Below are 22,190 nucleotides of genomic sequence, written 5' to 3' on the forward strand. Positions count from 1 at the left end.
TATCCTGGTGGGGGTGGGGACAGGGCGGGGGGAGGGGAGGGAAGCCCGTGCCGGGCAGGTGGGGGGAGAGAGCTGGAGCTGGCATGAATGGGAACAAGAGCCCGTTGCCTGGATACAAGTCGTGTGACTGGACAGCGCTCTGGGAGGGCCTAGGCAGGCATTGAAAACAAACAGAAAAAGCAGGATGAGAACCCCAGATTCAGACAGGTCCAGCAGACACGCGCCCCCTACACCAGAAACTTCCCTTGCTTTCGGCAGGACGTCAGTGCCCAACGACTGCCAGCCGACTGCTCCTCGGCCCCCTCTAGCTGGCTCAGCAGTTTCCTTGAGCCTCGTTCCTCTCATTTGTCTGGGGCTCACAACTCTAAAAGAAGGCTCTGGGGGTGGGGGGGCCTTGGCGACGGGGTTGGGAGGAGCAGAGGAGCCCAACTGGGCCTGGACTCCTGGGACCCACCTGCCCCAGAACCCGCTTTGGCGGCATCTTCCCTGGTCCGGGTCGTGCCCCGAGCCCTTGAGACACAAGCCCATGGGTGAAGCAGGTGGTTCTGCAGAAGCGAAGTCCTGCACTCTGACCAAGTTTGCCTTCCACACCTCGATGCCCCAGCCCTGCCCTTGGCAGGGTTCCCAGCCCTCTCTCACCCGCTGGCCCGGGGGCCCTGTCCTGCCTCCTTTAGCCCCTGCTCAGCCACCCTTCAGGCTCAGGCTCTGTCTCAAGAAAGGTCAGGGGAGAGCTGCAGAGGGAACAAAAGCCCCTCGTAGCTCTGTGTCTGGGAACCCAAGTGTATACCAACCAGGAAGCTGGGGGTTCTTGGGGGGGGAGGTCCTGGGGGGTGAGGACCTGGGCAGGGCCATAACTTCTCCTCTGCCATCCATCCTTCCTGCCTCCTGCGGCCATTTCAGCCTCAGTGTTTCCTTTCCCTTGGCTTGGGGTCACCCAGGCCGGCTCAGCCCAGCCTCACCGCTTCCCTTGGTGCTGGGAATAGCCATTTGGGCTGATTTTTCACTTCTCTGTTTGATACATACTTCCTTTCCCCTGACCCTGGGGCTCCTGGCTGAGCCATCTGAGAGTCAGTCCCGGCGGGACACACGTGGCCTCTCCCTTAAATAACCCTGTAAGTAGACAAGAAAGACCTTGACTGGTAGGGGGTAGAGGAGGGTAGTTTTGTGTTTTTTTTTTTTTTTTTTAATTAAAAAAAAAAAAAAAAAGTGTTTTTTAATTAAAAAAAAAAAAAAAAAGTGTTACTGAGATATTGGTTGGCCAAAATGTTCATCCAGATTGTCAGTACAGAAGACTCAAATAATTTATAATTGTAACAGAGACCCCCCCCCCTTTTTTTTTTGCCATGTGGCTTGTAGAATCTTAGCTCTAATCAATCAGGGATGGAACCAGGGGCCCCAGCCCGGAAGTGGATGCACCAAGTCCTAACCATTGGACAGCCAGGGAATTCCCAAACTTCACCACTTTAATGCATATAATTTAGTAGGTTTTAGTACATTCACAAGGTTGTACAAACATCATTACTACTTCTAGAATATTTTCATCACCCAAAATAAACCCCATACCCACTAGCAGTTACTCACCATCTCCACCCCACTCCCATCCCCTGGCAAACGCTAATCTACTCTCTGTCTCTACAAGTTTACCTCTTCTGGGCATATCGAATAATTGGCATCATACCAGTGTGTTCTTTTGTGTCTGATTTCTTTCACGTAGCATAATGTTCTCGATGTTCACCCAAGTCATAGCATTATCAGTGCTTTGTTTCTTTTTATGGCTGAATACCATTCCATTGTATGTGCATGTGTCCTAAGTCGCCTCAGTTGTGCCCAACTCTTTGCGATCCTGTGGGCTGTAGCCCACCAGAATCCTCTGTCCATGGGATTCTCCAGGCAAGAATACTGGAGTGGGTTGCCATCCCCTCCTCCAGTGGATCTTCCTGACCCAGAGGTCAAACCCAAGTCTCTCAGGTCTCCTGCATTGGCAGGTGGGTTCTTTATCACTAGCTCCAGCAGGGAAGCCCCATCCCATTGTACAGATGGACTGTATTTTGTTTATCCATTCATCAGTTGATGGACATTAGAGTTGTTTCCACTTTGGGGCTATTGTGAGTGGTGTTGCTATAAACACTCCTGAACAAGTTTTTGTGTGAACGCGTTCTCAATGCTCTTGTGTATACACCCAGGCTCTAAATTTATGAAGGAAGGGAATACAAGGGAAGGGAGGGAGAAGGGAAAAAAGAAAAAAGACCTGAGTGACCTGGAGCCGTGTTTTAGAGCCAGATGACTCAAGCAGTCTAGACTTGTGAAGGAGTTTGGAGAGATTCTGTGTGTCTCAGGGGATCTTTGAAGGCTTTTCTACATCAGACAGACAACATCCAACCTGTAACTTAGGAAAGGGCTGGCAGTGCCGCACAGGGCGAAGTGAAGCCAAGAGAGATGAAGACACTTGAACGGCTGTCAGAGGACAGGACTTCCTTGGTGGTCCAGTGGTTATGAATCCACCTGCAGAGGACATGGATTCGATCCCCGATCCAGGAGGATTCCAGTTGCAGAGAGGAACCTGAGGCTGTGCCCTAGGTAACTACTGAGACCGCATGCTGCAACTACTGAAGCCCACAGAGCAACAAACATGGCCGCATAGCAACAAACTCGGCCGCATAGCAACAAACATGGCCGCATAGCAACAAACACAGCCGCATAGCAACAAACATGGCCGCATAGCAACAAACACGGCCAAAAAAAAAAAAAAAAAAATCAGGACAGAGCCTCCCCAGCACCCTCTGTCTGTTCCTACAGAAACAGTACCCCAGTTTCCGTGGTGGGCAGAACCTCCCCCTTCCTCCCTTGCCTAAACCGAACCACACACTGCATTTCCCTGGCCTCAGTAGTTGGCCAGGAATAGGCACAACCCAAGACACGGTAAACACAATGGCTCCAAGGCTTCTGCTGGAGGTAGGAGAAAAGACACAGCCACGAGAGTGGAGCTGCTGCAGCCATCTTGCTTCCATGAGGGGAAACGCCTTCTGAGTATGGATCAAACCAAAGGACAGAGAACCAGAAGCTGGGGAGAGAGGGGTCAGCACCAGGCCACATTGTCTGGCCATAAAGTCCGGAGGTTGAAGGGATGGGACTTAACCACTTGCACGCAGGCATTTGGACCCCTCTGGTTCCCTGACATCATCATTCTAGATCTTCTATCCCTGAGCAGCCAGGCCTATCTCTGCTCCCTCTGGGTCTTCCTGGAAATGCCAGGGCCTTAGGGGAGTCAGGGCTGGCCTGCTCTTGGGCCCACCAGGTCCATGGCCAGCTCCAGACTCCCCCACCCAGACCCACACTCCTCCTCCTGTCAGCCCAGAGCCTGCCTGACAGCTGAGCACCATGCAGCTGCCCAGGGCCCCTCAGAAGTCTCGGGACAGCTGCCGGCTGTCACCCCACTGACCCCTGTCCTGTACACTGCTCCTTGAGAGCCCAGGCGTCTGCCCCGAGCCTGGTGGGGCCCTGAAGAGCCCCATCTCTCCTGCCAGCTCCATTGCTCCCAGATCTTCCCAGGGTCTGAAGCATTTCTTACTGAGAAACAGAACTGGAGGCCTGGAGGGCAAAGTCAGTGGGCCCCAAAGAGTGAGATGCGGGAGAGCCAGGCCAGCGGAGGCAGCCCTGCAGCAGCCTCTCTGGCTTCTCTGCTCCCAGGAGCTGGAGGAGCCCTCAACCAGAATCTGGAAGGCTCGCCTTGACTGAGCCCTGGGGCCCACCTTCCCCTGAGATCTGGAGTCCTCCTCAAATGTTCTGCCCCCAACTTAACTTCTAAAATACACACACACACACACACACACACACACATACACACATACAGGCTTCCCAGGTGGCGCTGGTGGTAAAGAAACCTGCCTGCCAATGCAACAGACTTAAGAGACTCAGGTTCGATCCCTGGGTCAGGAAGATCCCCTGGAGGAGGGCATGGTAACCCACTCCAGTATTCTTGCCTGGAGAATTCCATGGACAGAGGAGCCTGGTGGGCTATAGTCCCTGGGGTCACAAAGAGTCAGACATACACTTTCACACATATATAAACAGCTCATACACTCAATAACAAAACAAAACAATCCAATCGAGAAATGGGAAAAAAAAAGAAATGGGCAGAAGACCTAAATAGCCATTTCTCCACAGAAGACATACAGACAGCCAATAGGCACATGAAAAGATGTTCAGTATCACTAATTATATGCTGTTGTTTAGTCGCTAAGTCAAGTCCAACTCTTTGCAACCCCTTGGACTGTAACCCGCCACACTCTATTAGAGAAATGCAAATCAACACTGCAATGACGTACCACCTCTCAGGAGTGGTCAGAAATTAAAAAGTCAGTGGTCATCATTAAAAAGTTTACCAAAAAAATCTACAAGTAACAAATGCTGGAGAAGGTGTGGAGAAAAGGAAAACCTTCTACACCATTGGTGGGAATGTAAATTGGTGCACCCACTATGGAGAACAGTATGGAGAGTCCTCAAAAAGCTAAAAACAGGATCGTCATATGATCCAGCAATCCAACTGCTGGGCATATATATAGACAAAACTATAACTCAAAAAGATGCATGCATGCAAATTAAAAAAAAAAACACAAAAATACACAGGCACCCCTGTGTTCATAGCAGCACTATTTACAATAGCCAAGACATGGAAGCAATCTAAATGTCCGTCGATAGATGAATGGATAAAGAAAATATGGTAGTGATTTTCCTGGTGGTTCAGTGGTTAAGACTCCCGACTTTTGAAGCAGGGGGCAAGAGTCCAATCCCTGGTCAGGGAACTAAGATCTCACATGCTGCCAAATATAAAAAAAAAAAAAAAAATGTAGTGTATATATATATATATATATATATATGTATATATATATACCATTTGCAACAACTTAAAGATTTTCATACTAAGAGAAGTAAGAAAGAGAAAGACAAATACCATATGATATCACTTATACATGGAATCTAAAATATGACACAAATGGGGAATTCCCCGGAGATCCTGCGGTTAGGATTCTGGGCTTCCACTGCAGGGGGGCACACATTCAATCCTTTAGTCCAGGAACTAAGATCCTGCATGCTGAGGCATGCCAAAAAAAATAATAGTAAAATGAAATATGACGCAAATGAACTCATCTGCAAATTAGAAATATACTCACAGACATATAGAACAGACTTGCGACTGCCGAGTAGGGGTGGGTGGAGGAGGGATGGTTGGGAGTTTGAGATTAGCAGATGCAGATTACTATATATGTATAACTGAACCACTGTACGATACACCAGAAGCTAACACAACATTATAAATCAACTGTATTTCAATAAATTAAATTAAAAGCAAAACAAAAAAATCTCAAATGTTCTGCTCTTAGACTATCTCGGGGACTTCCCTGGTGGTCTGGTGGTTAAGACTTTGGCTTCCACTGCAAGGGGGTTCAATCCCTGATAGGGGAGCTAAGATGCCACATGGTGCACACCCCAAAAAAACAAAACATAAAACAGAAACAATCCTGTAACAAACTCAGTGAAGATTGTTCAAATGATCCACATTCCAAAAAAAAAAAAGTCTTTAAAACAACAAGAAAAGAATATTTCCAATCACAGTGGTTTTCCTCTGGGGCTGGGGGTTGAAGAAGCAGGGTCAGGAGCAGGAGGTCTCAAGAGAATTAGTCATGTCCATTCTCACATCCTGTTTAAAGTCTTTTGCCATAGGCATGAATTTTTTTTTTAAAGAAAGAAAATAATGTATATATATGTGCATGCATGCTAAGTCGCCTCAGTAGCGTCTGGCTGTGCAACCCTATGAACCATAGCCTGCCAGGCTCCTCTGTCCATGGGATTCTCCAGGCAAGAACCCTGGAGTGGGTTGCAATGCCCCACTCCAGGGGATCTTCCTGACCCAGAGATCGAACCTGAGTCTCATAAGTCTCCTGCATTGGCAGGCAGGTTCTTTACCACTAGCACCACATAGGAAGCCCCATATAGATAAACATACATCTCTCTCGCCCTTCAGCTCTGTAAACCTGTCCCCTGAGGGCAAAGACTTTGTCCTGTCCCTGTAGAGTGCCTGGCACACAGTAGATCCATAAGAGATACCCACCGAAGGAATGCATGGTCATAACATGTTCTCGTCTCCATCCACCGAAACAGATTCTTAGAGAGAAGGAAGGAGCAGCGTGCCGCCCTGGGCCTCAGCCCATCAGTACCCACACCCACTCCTATTCAGACGCCTACTGTGCTACCAGCTCCTGTCGGGATCTCACCTGAGCATCGAGATGCAGACCTCCGAAGAGAATACCTGCTCTATCTGGAGTTTCCACTCCAAGGTAGAAACTGCAAGCCAGCAAGCACTAGCACAAACGCTAAGCAGAAAACCCAAGCAAGCCAGATGACAGGGGGCGCCAGGGAGGGGCCAAGCGGCTGTGCCTCACATGGAGGTGGCCGGCTCCAGGTCCTTCGGCTTCCTAAACCCTCGTCTCCTGTTTGCCCCGTTTGCTCCCTCCCGCGCCCTGCCCTTCATTCATTCATTCACATTCATGGGCATCCACTCCGGGGAGACAGCCCTGGTTACAGTCCGGTGTGGGGGTGAGGGGATGGACATGAATCAGATGATGATGGGACAGAGAGAACTGTGGTCCAGAGTTTCTCCGAGGCAACATGACATCGACTGGGGTTGACCCCATGGCTGAGAGCTGCAGAACAACGGGAGATGGCCCAGAGAAAGGAGAAGCTATGCAAGGTGCCTGTGCCTGGAGCCCGGGTGTGTGCAGGCCGGGTCCAGAGCAGAGGGAGCCAAGAAGTGGCTTAGGGTTGGAGGCGAGCAGGGACACTGCCCAGGGTCTGTGGCCACCGAAGCATGTGAGCCCGAGCGTGTGGCCATCAGCTCGGTGTTTTGCATCAGTCACGATGTGGGATGGAGAGTGGGCAGGGACTCGCTGGGCTCCTCCACCGCCCTTGATGACTCGCCTGTCCTCCCCTTCCTACCCTGCCCCCTCATATCAACCAAGTCATCACCCTGGACTGGCCTGACCCCTCCTTCTCCTTCCTCCCTGGCCCCCGTAGCCCATCTGTCACCAAATTCCAATCTTTCGACCTCACTATCTCCAACGCCGGCTTTTACACCACAGCTCAGAGCCAAGTTGTCTGAACCAACTGTCTCCAAAGTGGCCCCTGCCTCCAATCAGGCCTCTCGCCACACCCTCGTCTCTGAATCGACCCGCCGAAGCATACTTCTCAGTCAGTTCATGGAAAAGGAAAGAGAGCTGGCCCTGAAGACTACGAAAAATGGCCAACCTCATTTATCATAAGAGAAATGTAGGTTAAAACCTCACCAAGGCTTCCCTGGTGTCTCAAATGGTAAAGAATCTGCCTGCTAAGCAGGAGATCCAGGTTCGCTTCCTGGGCTGGGAAGATTCCCCTGGAGAAGGAAATGGCAACCCATTCCAGTATTCTGCCAGGAGAACTCCATAAACAGAGGAGCCTGGCATGGAGAAATCCCCATGGACAGAGGAGCCTGGTGGGCTACAGTCCATGGGGTCACAAAGAGTTGGACACAACTGAGCGACAAACACTTTTGCTTTGATTTTTCAAGCTTCCGTTGTCTTTAGTTAGTGTTTATCAATCACGGTGACAACAATAAAAAAGATTGGGACTTCCCTGGTGGTCCCACGGCTAAGACTCTGCGCTCCCAAAGCAGGGGGCCTGGATTCGATTCCTGGTCAGGGAATTAGATCCCACAGGCCACAACTAAAGATCCTGAATGCTTCAACTAAGACCTGGCAAAGCCAAATAAATAAATAAAATTTTTAAAAATAATCAAAAAAGCTGAGAAGCTGGTACCAATGAAGCTTGAGGAGAAACAGGCCCTGTGGTCCATGTGGGGACCCTGGACCTGGTACATCCCCTGAGAAGGACAAGTGGACAGAGCTGATCAAATGACAACTGCGAGTGTCCTGTGACATTCACGTGCCTGCATGCCAAGTTGCTTCAGTCATGTCCGACTCTTTGTGACCCCATGGACTGTAGCCCACCAGGCTCCTCTGTCCATGGGGATTTCTCCAGCCAAGAATACTGGAGTGGGTTGCCATTTCCTCCTCCAGGGGATCTTTCAGACCCAGGAATCAAACCCACGTCTCTTATGTCTCTTGCATTAGCAGGTGGATTCTTTACCACTAGCACCACCTGGGAAGCATATGACTCCTGAGTTCACGCGAACTTATTCTGCAGCTGTGCTCACGTGTGTGTAAAACAGCATCTATACAAGGCGATACCCTGCAGCACTGCTTGTCACGGAAAGGCCTGGGGACAAGCTAAACACCTATCAGCTGAGACCATTATGGGTTGATAGGCCCATGTCTGCAGCAGAGGGAGCAGAGAAGTGTCTTGAGACTGGAGAGGCCATAATTTAGGTAAATTATGGGGCACCCCATATGGAATACTATGCAGCTATGAGGAAATTACACTGAGGACATACTCTATGAACGGATATGAAGTGGTCATAAGTACAGTGTTAACTGAAAAAAGGAAGGTGCACGACAATATGAATAGTAGAGGTGCAACAAAATGCAGCTTCCCACGGCCCCTGCAAATTCTCCCCCACCACCCCCGGCAATGGGGCCTCTCCTCTCCCCACTCCCACCATGGCCTGCTGTACTTTGGGGCTCTCCTTGTCTAAATATTGCCATTTGTGTAAAAAAGGGCTTCCCTTGTGGCTCAGCTGGTAAAGAATCTGCCTGCAAGTCAGGAGACCCTGATTTGACTCCTGGGTTGGGAAGGTCCCCTGGAGAAGGGATAGGCTACCCCACTCCAGTATTCTTAGGCTTCCTTTGTGGTTTAGCTGGTAAAGAATCTGCCTGCAATACTGGAGACCTGGGTTCAATCCCTGGGTTGGGAAGATCCCCTGGAGAAGGGAAAGGCTACCCACTCCAGTATTCTGGCTTGGAGAGTTCCATGGGCTATATATTCCATGGGGTCGCAAAGAGTCGGACACAACTGAGCGACTTTCACTTGTGTAAAAATAAGATGGGCGAGGTCTTGCTTGTGCAAAGAGTATCTCTAGAAGTGTTTATGAGAAACAGTACTGGTTGTCCATGGGGAGGAGAACTGGTGCCTGGAAAACAAGGGTGAGAGGGAGACATTTTGCCTCTTGTGATTTCTAAATTGTGAACCGAATGAAAGCGCTACCATGTCAAAAAAAAGTAATTTCAATGAAAAAATGCAATTCTGGTCATATCACACTTACACAGATCCTTCCTTCCTCCCCATTCGGCAGCTAGCACAAGCTATTGTCTGTTTTTAATTATTCTTCTTTTTGGCTGTGCTAGGTCTTCGTTGCTATGAGCGGATTTTCTCTAGTTGCAGCAAGCATGGGCCACTCTTGGTTGCAGGGCTTCTCACTGTGGTGGCTTCTCTTGTTGCCGAGCATGGGCTCCAGGGTTCAGTCATGCAGCACACGGGCTTAGTTGCTCTGCAGCATGTGGAATCTTCCTAGACCAGGGATCGAACCCGTGTCCACGGCCTTGGCAAGCAGATCTTATCCACTGCGCCACCAGGGAAGTCCTGCTTTTAATTATTCTTTAATAGGTAAGATTCTCAGTGGCAAGTGACAGAAACCCAATTCCAACTGGACTAAACAAAAGTCGTTAAGTTATTGATTCATATAATGGATGTCTGCTTCAGGCAAGACTGGATCCAGGAGCACAAGCCGTGTCATTGAAAGTCATTCTCTAGGCTCTGTTTTTCTCTGTGCTGGCTTTATTCTTGGACAGGCTCTTCCCTCAGAGTGGCAGAGCTGGCCGCTGGGAGCCCTGAGTTGACGTCTTGCCATTTGTCACCTTATCAATCACAGGCTGAAGCTCATTGCTGGTATATGGTTATGAAAGTCGCTCAGTCGTGTCCGACTCTTTGGACCCCATGGACTATACAGTCCATGGAATTCTCCAGGCCAGAATACTGGAGTGGGTTGCCATGCCCTCCTCCAAGGGATCTTCCCAGCCCAGGGATGGAACCCAGGTCTCCCGCATTGCCAGCAGATTCTTTACCAACTGAGCCACCAGGGAAGCCCTTGCTGATATATACCTATCCCTAAACCATCCCCATCACTCAGATTGGGTAGACCAGGGTCTCAGATCCACTTTTAGAGCTTGGCGGTGGGGTCAATCATACTGGAGACTCTGGAAATTTGAGGGGTGGTCACCAGAATAAGAAGGATGGGAGCTGGGCAAGGCAAACGGTGCCCTCTGCCCTCTTGGTCTTCCCCCCTCTTCTATGCCATGGTCTGCTAGACATCTCTTATTTCCTGATCACACCATGCATCTACTCACACTCCTTCTGGCCTCTGCTTTTGCCCCTGCCTGCTCCCCCTGAAATATCTTTTCCATTCTCCAACTGGCAAATTCCTACTTACCCATTAATATCCTGCTCAAATATCACCTTTTCCTTGAAGCCTTCCTAACTCTTCCACCTGCTTCCCCACCACTAGCAGAACAAACTGGTTTTACTGCTGTTCTTTTTAGTTCTTCCCTCAATCCATTTCCCAGGTGGCGCTAGTGGTAAATCGCCTGCCTGCCAACGCAAGAGACTTAAGAGATGTGAGTTCAATCCCTGGGTCAGGAAGATCCCCTGGAGGAGGGTATGGCAACCTACCCCAGTATTCTTGCCTGGAAAACCCCATGAATAGAGGAGACTGGAGGGCTAGAGTCCATAGGGTCGCAAAGAGTCGGACATGACTGAAGCGACTTATTAATAGTATGCATGCAATCCATTGTCGCTGACTGGGCCTCATCCATGCCGCCTGGGAAGGAAAGAGATAAATCAGAGCTGGCCTCTGCTTTCAAGGATCTCCATCATGGCACAGAAGTGGTCATTTGTTTTACCCAGGGTATTTATTTTCTGAGGGCTGGAACCCAGCCTTGGCCATCTGTGTCTTCTCCAGTTGGCACAGCCCTGGGCACAAGGTAGATGCCAATGAGTTTTCAAAATGAATAATGACAAAGTGTCTCAAAAGGGTGGGAAGTGTTGAACACAACCTCTGCTAACTCTGCGTTGCCCAGACCAAAAGATGGCCATGTGGCTTGGAGGCGCCCAAGGAAGTGCCTGGACTGGTCCCTTCTAGGACAGGGCTGTCACAACTCTGGAAACCCCCTTGGCCCTGGGCCTGGGACCAAAAATCCAGACCCACAGGGAAGTCCCCCAGTCAGGCCCTGCCACCCAGTTCCCACGGAGGGGACCAAGGCAGAGGCAGGAGCTGGGGGCGCTCTGGGGGAGCTCTCATCTGGAGTCCCAGCCTCCGTCGGGTCAGAGCTCCCTAAACGCGGGTGAGAAGCGAGGAGGGCAGGGCTGGAGTTGGCAGGAGCCCAGGGGAGGAAGGAAACAAGAAACAATCAAGGAAAAATCCATCCCAGGCCGGGGGTTGGCTCAGGCCACAGAGCCTTGCAGGCTGGCCTCAGGCCGCCACGGAGGAGGCTTCCTAGGGGCAGATGCAGCCTGTCCCACTCCATGCCTCCCATGGCAAGGGATGGGGGTGGGGGGAGCTGAGACCCTTTCGGAGACCTTGTCTCCTCTCTCTGCCCCCTTGATGTCCCTTCCCTTGTGATGCCTTGCCCCCAGACCTGTCCCCAGACTCCTGGTCCCCCACGTCTCACCTGCCTCCCTAGGTCCCCAGTGGGAGGGGCCGAGGAGAGCTGGCTCCAGCCTGGGAGTCTTACCCTCCGGCTCAGTTCCTCCATCATTCTCCCCAAATGACCTTGGAGAAGGGGGCCTCCAACGCTATCCCCCAGGGCCCTCAGAGGCTGGGGCTGCTGACGCAGGCGATTTCCAGGAAGAAGAGGCCGGGAGGGGAAGGAAGGACTGAGTCAGTCCCTGTGTGGCGATTACAGGTCCTTGGGTGGGGGAAGCAGCTGTGGGGTTGGGGGGCAGCGGGCCGGCGCCTGGGCCTAGCTCAGGATCAAGGCGAGGCTCCAGGCTGCGGGGAAGGGACTTGAATGACCCATTGGGGCATTTCTCCCTCCAGGCTTCCTCACCTCTGAGCTCCCCTGAACGTCCCTCAGGGTCCTACCCCTTAGACACTAGGCTGTCTGAGACCCCTTCCAGCAAGATCAGTCCAGGCCCTGGTAGAGACGGCAGTCCCTGGACATGGGGTCAGGCTGAACAGGAAGCACTTGGCCTGAGCGTCCACTGGGTCAGAAACGCAGGACACCTCGATGTTCCCGTGGCTCAGGATCCCAGCCTCATCACCTGTACTCAGGCCTTTACACACGGCCTGAGACATTGCATAAAAAAAAACAATTCTAGTCAATGAAATCCTGTATTATAAACGCTCATTAACTGCAGGGCTACCATGGCAACACAGGGCGTGTCTGCAAGGATCCCGTCCATTCAGCAGAGCTGAGAGCAGCCAGCAGCAGGCTCCCCAGGGACTCCGCAGGCCCCGGCCAAGCCACACAGCTGCCTCTGTGAATGGTGAGAATGGACCGCCTACCTGAGTGCTTGCAAAGCACAGAACCCAGTGCCAGGCACAGAGTAGGCCTTGGATGTGGGCTTTGCGGGGGCCAGAACTCCGGTTGATAGCCGGAGAGTAGGAACCGTCCAGGGAGCCAGCGCTGGGTGGAACACATCCAGGTGGGCTTCGAACAGCCCCAAAGCGCAGGTGGCACTTCCTGTGGCTTTGGGCCCTGCTTGGGAGCCCTGACCACACAGCCAGGCTGAGCAGATCACTGACTGCTGAGGGAGGGGCCCAGGATTGGGTCAGGCTTGGGGGACAAATCATCGCCCAAGTGCTCTGTCATCCCCAGTGCTTGTCAGTTGCCCTCCCCCATACACCAGAACTTCTCCAAAGAGCTCCGGAGTTGCTTCCTGGCTTTGAGTGGCCTTGGATAAGGGTCTTTGCCTCTCCAAGCTTTCATCCCTGTAATTTTGTTTTGTCACCAGCCCTGAATGGGGCTCCTGACCTTTCCCAAGTCCCTTCCCCCAAAGCAGGATGCTCACTGATGGGCAGAGAGTGGGGGCCGCATCTCAAGCCTTATTCCCACAGGCTCAGAGGAGTCATTAACAGAGTCAGCTCTTCATCATTAGACTCATTCCAAGTCAGGTGGCAAGGCCATCCGCCATCCCCCAAAGCTCCAGTTATAATGTTTCCACGAAACTCCTGCCTGCAAGGACTGTGTGTTCCCATCAACAAAATAAGCCCAAGTCCCTTATCTTGTTTGGGACTCATGGAACTCCACTTTTACAGGCAAGGAGGCTCAGAAAGGGATTGTCCTTTCTTTGTGGCCACAGAGCAAGTTGGCAGCACAGCCAGCTCAGAACCTGGGTCTGTGGCTCAGAGACAGTGCTCAGGGCTTGGCATCGAGCTGGCCCCCCAACCTGGTTGCTTTATAGGAATGAGGGGAGGGCAGGGGTGACAATGGCTGGGTGGGAAGCCTGAACGGGGAGGAGGATCCAGAACCAGCAGGTCTTGCCCTTTCAGGCTAAGTAGATCACTGTCAGTGCCCCGAGTTTCAGTTTTCACTTCTATAAAGGGGGATAGTGATGCTGGCTCTGTCCATCTCACTGGCTCTCAGAGGATTTGAGGAGCTCAAGGGCAAAAGGCACTGGGCAAAGGGCATAGGCCGGCCTGGGTGGGTTGTTGACTGACAAAGCCTGGGTGGTAGGAAGGGGGAAGGTACAACACTTCCCCATCCACATCACAACTTGACCTAGGGCCCCCTTCCTGCACTGTCCAGGTCTCAGCTTTCCTCTGAGCCACTAGGCCAGTCCTGGCAGAATCCACCTAACTGATGCTCCTTGGGGAGTTGAAGGAGCAGCCAGGAAGGCTCAAGATTAAAAGTTGAAACTTCCCTGTATTTGTTTTCTATTGCTGCTGTACGAATCGCCACCAACATGGGGGCTTTGTTGTTCAGTCACTCAGTCCTGTCCAACTTTTTGGGACTCCATGGACTGCAGCATGCCGGCCTCCCTATCCTTCACCAACTCCCAGAGCTTGCTCAAACTCGTATCCATTGAACTCCTGACGCCATCCAACCATCTCACCGTCTGTCATTCCCTCCTCCTCCTGCCTTCAATCTTCCCCAGCATCAGGGTCTTTTTCAGTGAGTTGGCTCTTGGCATCAGGTGGCCAAAGTATTGGAGCTTCAGCTTCAGCACCAATCCTTCCAATGAATATGCAGTACTGATTTCCTTTAGGATTGACTGGTTTGATCTCCTTGCAGTCCAAGGGACTCTCAAGAGTCTTGTCCAGCACCACAGTTCGAAGTCATCAATTCTTTGGTACTCAGCCTTTTTTTTATTGTCCAGCTCTCACATCCTAACTTGGGGGCTTAAAACAAGACAAATTTATAAACTTCCATTCTCATTGGTGAGAAGTTCCAACATGGGTCTAAAATCAAGCTCAGTGGGATGTGTTTATTCTGGATGCTCTAGGGGATGACCCTTTTCCTTGTTTTTTCCAGCTTCTAGAGGCTGCCTGCTTATGGCCCCTTCCTCCGTCTTCCTAAGCAGCAACACAGCATTTCTGCATCATCACATCTCTTTTTCTGACACTCCAGTCTCCCTCTTCCACTTTAAGGACCAGCAATAATTATTGTGCTGGACCCACCCAGATAATTCGGATAATCTCTCTGATTTTTTGTTTTGTTTTTTAAAAGCACAACACAATTTTTAAAAATTTATTTGTTTGTGTTGGGTCTTACTTGCCTCACATGGGATATTTTGTTGCAGCACAAGGGCTCTCTAGTTGAGGATGCATGGGCTTAGTTTCTCCGCTGCACGTGGGATCTTAGTTCCCCACCCAGGGGTAGAATCCATGTCCTCTGCATTGTAGGGTGGCTTCTTAACCACTGGACCACCAGGGAAGTCCAAATCTCTCTGTTTTAAAGTCAGTTGATTAGTAACTCTAATTCCATTGGCAAACTTAATTGTTCTTTGCGATGTAAGAAAATACATTCACAGGTTCCCCCTCTTTAGGGGGAGCCATTACTCTGCCTACTGGATTCTGCTTCTCCCCATCCTTCCCTCCCTCCTGGCTTAGCTGACCTTCACCTCCACCCTCAGCATCCTTCCTTCCTTCAGGATGCCTTCCTGACCCCCTCTCCTTGAGTCCCTCCCACATCTACAGTATGGAAGCTTCTGTCATCTTGGTCACATTGTACTGTCACAGATGTCAGGTCCCCTTACCTCATTACCATCCACCCTTTGCAGGGTCTGCCTTTCAGTAAATGTTTCTTCTACTAAATGAATGAATGAACCCACCAACCAACCAATCAATTACCCCCCTGGTCACCGTCATCCGCGAGCCCCAGGACCTCACCCTGCCGCCGCTCAGGCCCCACCCAACGTTGTAAAGTCTGAGTACCAGTCCCACCCCCACCCCGGAAGCCACCTAGCCTGAAGATAAATACGGTAAATACGGGCGTGGCCGGGCCACTCATCCCGCGCACACCCCCAAAGCCCTATTTTCTAGGGGACGGCAAACTCCTGAAAGCTCTCGGAAGTCTGTAATATATTGACGTAAGCGCCTCCGAGGCCTCATTCATTTCCTCAGCAGTTACTCAATACTTTTATGGCGGTGCCCTCCAGGGAGGGAACCCTCCAGGGACACTCCTCTTCTGAATTCTAAGAATTCGGTCTTCCGGCTACCTCCCACCTCGGCCCTCCTAGAACCGAGAGTTTGGGCTCTGACGGACATAGCCGGAGTTCGCGGAGTCCAGCCCCATCACTCGACGCGGCCTGGCCCGCAGCTACCCAAGCTCGGACTGGACCCCCGCGCCCCCGCGGCTGCTGGATCCCTGCGCTGCGCCTCGGAAGACTGAGCCCAAGCGGGCCCGCGAGTGGGGCGAGGCTGTGGGTGTGGCCTAGATGGGACGGCCCCGGCATTGGCTCTACGGGCAGGGGGCGGGGCCTCAGGGGCCACGGTCTTCCCTGTAAGTTCACAGCTCAGGTCTATCCCACCGCCGCGCGGTCCAGCTCCTGCGCTTTAGCCTCTCGCTGGTCAGCCGCCTAATCGCGCGTCAAGGTGAGTTCAGGCCCGGACTCTGCAGCCAGACCGCGGCTCCTAGCGGGGCAGGGGGTGGGGTGTCCCTCGAGAGGCCCATCCTTAAAGCGCCTCATCCCCGATCGCGCCTCGGTCCCCAACTTATCTCTACGTAGGTCCTTTCTGCCGTGAGATGCACGGCATTTCTCACCCGCGCCTCGGTCCCGGCGGCCACGCCCGCGTTCCTCTCGGCCTGCGGGGCGCCGCGCATCCCGAACCCGAATTCCCGGTCCAGCCCTCCATGCTGCGCCGGGGCCCCCGCCCCACCCCCGGGACCCTGCAGTGCCCTCCTGACTTTCAGCGCCCTCGCCTGGACCCGGGGTCGTATTTTTAGTCGATGGTGAGGTGTCCTCCTATCTTTAGCCGTGGCCGCGAGTGTCCTGAAACGGATCCGGACGGGGCTGGGCTGCGCTCGGGCAGAGGGCGGGGAGGGGGTCGGCGCCAGAACCCGAGCTGAGCCTGAATAGCGGGGCCCGCGGGAGCCACGGGGCGGGGGCCGCACGCCGAACTCTGGCCCTGCGCCGAGCGGACACTCGGACATCGCCTAGGCCGGAAAACACAGGGGAGGCTCCTCCCTGAGGTTGGATACCCGGGCAGGGTCTCCGATCGCTCCCTCTTCCCCCGATTGTCTGGTTGTGAGCCCACAATCCTCCAAGGGAAGAAGATCCTGCAGACAGTCCGCACCTGGTACGCGAACGTGCGTGCCTCTCCTTGGGAAGCGCCCGCCTAGAACTGTAGGTTCGCTGGAGACCCCGGCGCTTGCAGGACCCCTCCGGGACGAGGGGCAGTAGAGGGAGAGCGCGCGCCACCTGGTGGCCACGGAACCGAGCGCCGCTCTGCACAGGGAAGCGGGGAGACCCCGTGGCCAGCGAGGGCGCCTGTACCGGAGGACCCCTCCCCCCAGGGGCTGCTCTTTTTCGGTCTTGTCTGGAGCACTGTCCCCGGAGAACCAGAATGCTTGAGGAAGTCCCTAGAGCCATTTGTTGAATAAATGTCGGCGCTGACAGTGACCCACTAACCCCCTCTTACATCCACACTCTCTCTGACTTCCACTAACTCCCTCATAATGGCCTTGTCGTCAACCCATTTCATGGATGAGGAAGGTGAGGCCAGAGAGAAAAGATGTTTTCCAGGTAGCAATGGGTTCAAGGTTAGGGGCCTGACTTTGAAACACCCCTGGTGGGGAGTGACCTAGTATTCCTTGTGAGGAGGGGGCTCTGCCTCCAAGAAGTCATTTTCTCTAAAGAAGGCCCTTGGCACCTTCCAGAGCAGGCCCACAGAGCTGGGATGGCTCCCATCTGCTCCTCCTAAAGCTGCAGGGTGCAGCCCAGCCCAGCCCCTAGAGCCTTGTCCTGATGGACAGCTCATTCTCATATATCTGGACACATGCACATTGAGAGATGGAAACAGTCAAGAGGTAGGACTTAAATGGAGGAGGCCTGGGGACCTGGCAGCCCCAGCCCAGGTGGATCCCTCCTGCTCTCCAGGCAGTGCACATATTTTGGCACGGCCCATTGTATCAGAGCCACTGGAACCCAGCTGGGTAGCAGCGCCCACTCTTCCTCTTACTAGCTGGGTGACCTCGGCAAAGTTGCTTGATGTCTCTGAGATTCAGCTTCTGCCTCTGGATGACACTGTGTTGTGCCTCAGAGGTTAAAATGGGAACCATGCAAGGCCAGCTGGAGCCTGGGGTCTTGGAGTTGCCAAATCTGAATATTTGGGGCTTGATGGCTGCGGTTCCCAGCTCTCCCCGGTGGTTGACACTGGCCCAACCCTTCCCCCCAGCCTCAGTTCTCCTCACATCTGGAATTGGGTGGGTACATCTGGCTTAGAGTGCAAGAGCTGTCAGGGACGCCGGATCTGTTGTGGAAACACTCAGGCTGTCTTGGCGCCCCTGTATGATGGAGGGCGGGGGGAGGGGGGAGGTCTGGCCCAAGTTCTGGGCAGATCCCACCAGTTGGCCTCCTTCTCCATGAGTGAAAAGGAAGGAAAACTATCCCAGGATTTCTTGCCTGCCAAGGGGACAGATAGGATATATGTCAGCATGCCTCCAGACCTAGCATGGTGGGCACAGATAAATGTCTTTTAGTTAAATGAGTGATGGGAGTCCAGGACCTCAGAGCACGTCCTGCCTCCCTCCCCTTCCCCCCCAGCTCCTTCCAAGCTTAGCTGGAATTCTGCCACCAGAGAGTCATTCCTTTGTTTCCTGTTAAGCTGCAGGTGCTCTGGGAGGGGCAAGATGTCCGGTCTCTGTGGCTCAGCACCACTGACCCGAGCTGTCCGGTCCTGGGGTGGGGTTTCCTGAGTAAGGGCCTGGCTGGGGGGAGGGCCGTAGTTGGGATTCTGCGTCTCCTGCATCCTCCTTCCTCCTTCCTGCTCCCTCCTGCCAGCCCCCTCCATCTTCTCTCACCCTGCTCCCCAGGCTGAATGCGGCAGAGGGGACTTCCCTGGTGGTCCAGTGGCTAAGACTCCATGCTCCCAATACAGGGATCCTGGGTTCTATCCCTGGTCAGGGAACTAAAAGATCCCACGTGCCACAAGTAAGAGTTTGCTTACTGCAACTAAATACCCAAGTGCAACAACTAAGACCCAGCACAGTCAGATAAACAAATAAATTTTTTTTTTAAAAAAAGATGAAGAGAAGAATGGGGCAGAAGAACTGGCAGAGGCTGCTTGACCCTTCCCCAGCGATTTCCCACCTGCTCAGCCCCTGTTGGCCCCAGGAGGGTGTGCTCACGTGGTCACCCATTGGGCGACCTTGGATAAGTTTCTTTGCCTTTCATGCTGATTCTACACATCAGGCCAGTCCCCTGCTGCAGGAACTAGAGGGAGTGCTTTTTCCACTTCCTTTTTCTGTTAAACCTGTATGACATCCCTCCAGAGTGTATTTATTTTTTCCACCTTAGAAATATCTGTGTTTATTCTGACTACATGAATAATAGGTGCTCATAAATAATACATGCTTCTTATTAAGAATTTGAGCTTATAGAAGTATGAACAAGAAAGGGGAAGTCACCTGAAATTCTACCATCTTAGAACTACCGTCAACATTTGGCAACCATCCTTTCATACTTAGCTTACTTATATCATTTTTTAGTAATGAGACCTGATATCAAAGATAATTTTTACTGAGAACAACTTTCCTCCCATGTCACAGACCCCACATCCCTGCCCCCCCCCCCGCCTGTAGGCAGCCCCTATGCCAACCTAGTGCCAGCCTTCTATATTATTTCCTGCTCCGATATAAGATATAATCCTATGCAGACCTGTATGTGTAGATACACATACAGGCATGTATGGGGAGTGGGGAGCGGAACTGCTTTCAACAAATGGAACCTTCTAGACTACATTTTTGCATTTTGCTTCTCTCATTTTGCAATGCCTTATGGGAATCCCTCCAAAATGTCTGATAGCTCTGATTTTATTTATTTATTTGGCCATGTCATGTGGCTTGCGGGATCTTAGCTCTCCAACCAGGGACTGAACCCGGACCTACAGCAGTGAAAGCTGTGAGTCCTAACCACTGGACCACCACGAAATTCCCTGAGAGCTCTCATTTTAAATGGGAATGAAAGGAGAGAGTTTGTGATGATTGAATGAGATGGGTTTGCAAAGAACTCAACAAAATCCCAGGCATGGAGCAGAGCCTCCACGCCCCAAATATTTATATCCCCCACTCTCTCTTCCCCTTAGCCGCTGGGACAGAAGGGAGGGGCAGAAACTACAGTAGACTCAGTTCCTGCCCATAAGGAACTCCTAACCCGGAGGAGGAGAAAAGGGAAGCTCTGAGCAAGCATCTCCCTTCCAGGTGGGATGTGATTGGGCCAAACCGATGCTCCTTTCTTTGGCTGGGTGGGCTGAACACCTGCTGTGCGTCCAGTCCTGGGCCTGGCCTAGGTGGGCGAGACAGAGGTCACAAGACCTCCATCCTCGGTCAAGTCAGGAGCTGAGACAAATCTGAGACAAGCGCCCCCCTCTGCCCCCCACGCCCCCACTCCCGATGACTTGGCACTGGTCACGTCTTGGGCACAATTGAGTGCAAACGATGAAGATGAGCAGAACTGCGGACTCAGAACAGGAGACCGGAACCAGGGCTGTGTATGTGACTTCAGGCCTGTCACGCAGGGTCCCCACTCATAGAGGGAGGGGCTTGGCGCTTGGGATCCAGGCCTTGAGGCCGCAGTAAGTCTGTGGAGGAACACAGGATCTTGCCAGGAGGGCTCCCACAGGAGTACGGCCCCGCGTGGGCTCCTGAAGCTCCTGAAGGGCACCCGGAAACCAGACAGGTGCCTCTGCCTTTGTCCTTCCATCTCTTACTGATATCCTTGGTGTTTCAGTTCCTCAGCCTGGACCGGAAAGAATCTCTCAAGGACAAGCCCAGAGAGCATTGCTGACTACCAGCTCTGCGCCTGCCTGCTTCCGGTTTTCAGAAGCGTTTTCAACCTTCTTGGGAGAAAGTGATTTTAGTTATCTCGACCCTCTGACTTCACTGATCGTTTCTTAGCCCTTTGGCAAGTGTTTGGTGTCTGGACACCTCTCTCTGGGTGTTTGTGGTGGACGGGGGTGAGAGGAGACTGCAGAGGGCGCGGTCCTGCAAGTGGCCGGTCCCGGTCCCCGGGGGTGAGGTCGCCATGTCCACCAAGGTGCCCATCTATCTGAAGCGCGGCAGCCGCAAGGGCAAGAAGGAGAAGCTGCGGGACCTGCTGTCCTCGGACATGATCAGCCCGCCGCTGGGGGACTTCCGCCACACCATCCACATCGGCAGCGGAGGTGGCAACGACACGTTCGGTGACATCTCCTTCCTGCAGGGCAAGTTCCACCTCCTGCCGGGGACGGCGGTGGACGAGACCCAGGAGGACAGCGGCTTCGAGATGCCCTTCCAGTTCACGCGCACGGCCACGCTGTGCGGGCGGGAGCTCCCGGATGGGCCGTCCCCTCTGCTCAAGAACGCCATCTCCCTGCCGGTCATCGGCGGGCCCCAGGCCCTCACCCTGCCCGCCGCCCAGGCCCCACCCAAGCCCCCTCGCTTGCACCTGGAGACCCCGCAGCCCTCCCCGCAGGAGGCGGGGACTGTGGATGTGTGGAGAATCCCAGAGGCTGGCGCCGCCCACAGCGGGCTGACCCCCGAGTCCGGAGCGGAGGAGCCCTTCCTGTCCCACGCCAGCTCCCTGCTGTCCCTGCACGTGGACCTGGGGCCTTCCATCCTGGACGACGTCCTCCAGATCATGGACCAAGACCTGGGCCACCTGCAGATCCCCACATAGGACCCGAGAGCGGCTAGTGGGGTGAATGCCGTGGAGGCAGGGGGTGGACACCAACCCTGGTCTAGGAGTCGGGGTCCCCGGGTCCCACGTGTGTGGTTGCTGGCCAGTGATTTCTCACTTTGAGCCTTTGACTCCCTCCCTCCCACCTCCTCCACGTGGACACGGTGGCCTCTTTGCTTCCCCCTAATCCCCACAAGGACACGTGCCGACGTCAGCCCGAAGCGCCCCGTGCGTCTCGGGCCACCTGGACCCCCACCACCAAATGCTCCTCAGACCCCTCAGACGAAGGCTCTGCTGAAATGGACTCCACATTTCACCCGCCTCTAACTCAGCCTCCATGACACCCTGATGGGAGGGGGGCCGGGGAAGAGGCGGGGCACAGCCAACTGGACCTTTGGCTCCATGCTGTGGATTGGGAACGTGGCGTCAGTGACCGGTGTCCCTCCGCCCCACCCCTCCCACGTGACCAGGGGATTCTAGTTGCAATAAAACTTGCTGCTCTGGTACTTTTGCTCCCGGTACTCTGTTCCAGGCCCCTCCTCAAGACAGGCCAGGCTCTAGGAGCTGTGGGCTCACTCACTCCAGCCCCAGAGGGCTTTATATGGTGGGATGGAGTTGGGGGAAGGCATGCCTTCTGGAAGAAACTGTATGGCATTCTGAGCCCATAGTGAGAGTGAAGCTGGAATAAACCAAGTGCCAACTGGGGATATTTTGACATTGATTAGGGTGTCTGATGAGAGGTAGCTGGAGTAGGCCAGGCACTGGGCCCAGGAGACAGGTCTATCAAGAGAGGCCCAAGAGCCAAGGAATAACCAGACCTAGTGCAAGGGACCCGGAGAAGGCAATGGCACCCCACTCCAGTACTCTTGCCTGGAAAATCCCATGGATGG

General features: G+C 53.2%; 1 protein-coding gene across 2 annotated transcripts; it reads left to right on the forward strand.

The window, feature by feature from the left end:
* Positions 1-15,869: 15,869 nt before the first annotated feature.
* Positions 15,870-21,806, forward strand: CDC42EP2 (CDC42 effector protein 2). 2 transcript variants are annotated; one of them, XM_043452491.1, is made up of 2 exons: positions 15,870-16,018; positions 20,374-21,806. In XM_043452491.1, exon 2 carries the CDS (start codon positions 20,668-20,670, stop codon positions 21,298-21,300), a length of 633 nt encoding a protein of 210 aa, XP_043308426.1. In that variant the 5' UTR covers positions 15,870-16,018; positions 20,374-20,667; the 3' UTR covers positions 21,301-21,806. The 2 variants fall into 2 exon arrangements, with proteins under 2 accessions (XP_043308426.1, XP_043308427.1); XM_043452492.1 differs by lacking the exon at positions 15,870-16,018 and adding an exon at positions 19,733-19,844.
* The last annotated feature ends 384 nt before the right edge of the window (positions 21,807-22,190 follow it).

The sequence above is a fragment of the Cervus canadensis genome, chromosome 29 (assembly GCF_019320065.1).
Source record: "Cervus canadensis isolate Bull #8, Minnesota chromosome 29, ASM1932006v1, whole genome shotgun sequence".
Taxonomy (NCBI): Eukaryota; Metazoa; Chordata; class Mammalia; order Artiodactyla; family Cervidae; genus Cervus; species Cervus canadensis.

Coding starts and splice junctions, on each gene's coding strand:
- CDC42EP2 (XM_043452491.1), top strand. CDS start 20,668: ATGTCCACCAAGGTGCCCATCTATCTGAAGCGCGGCAGCCGCAAGGGC.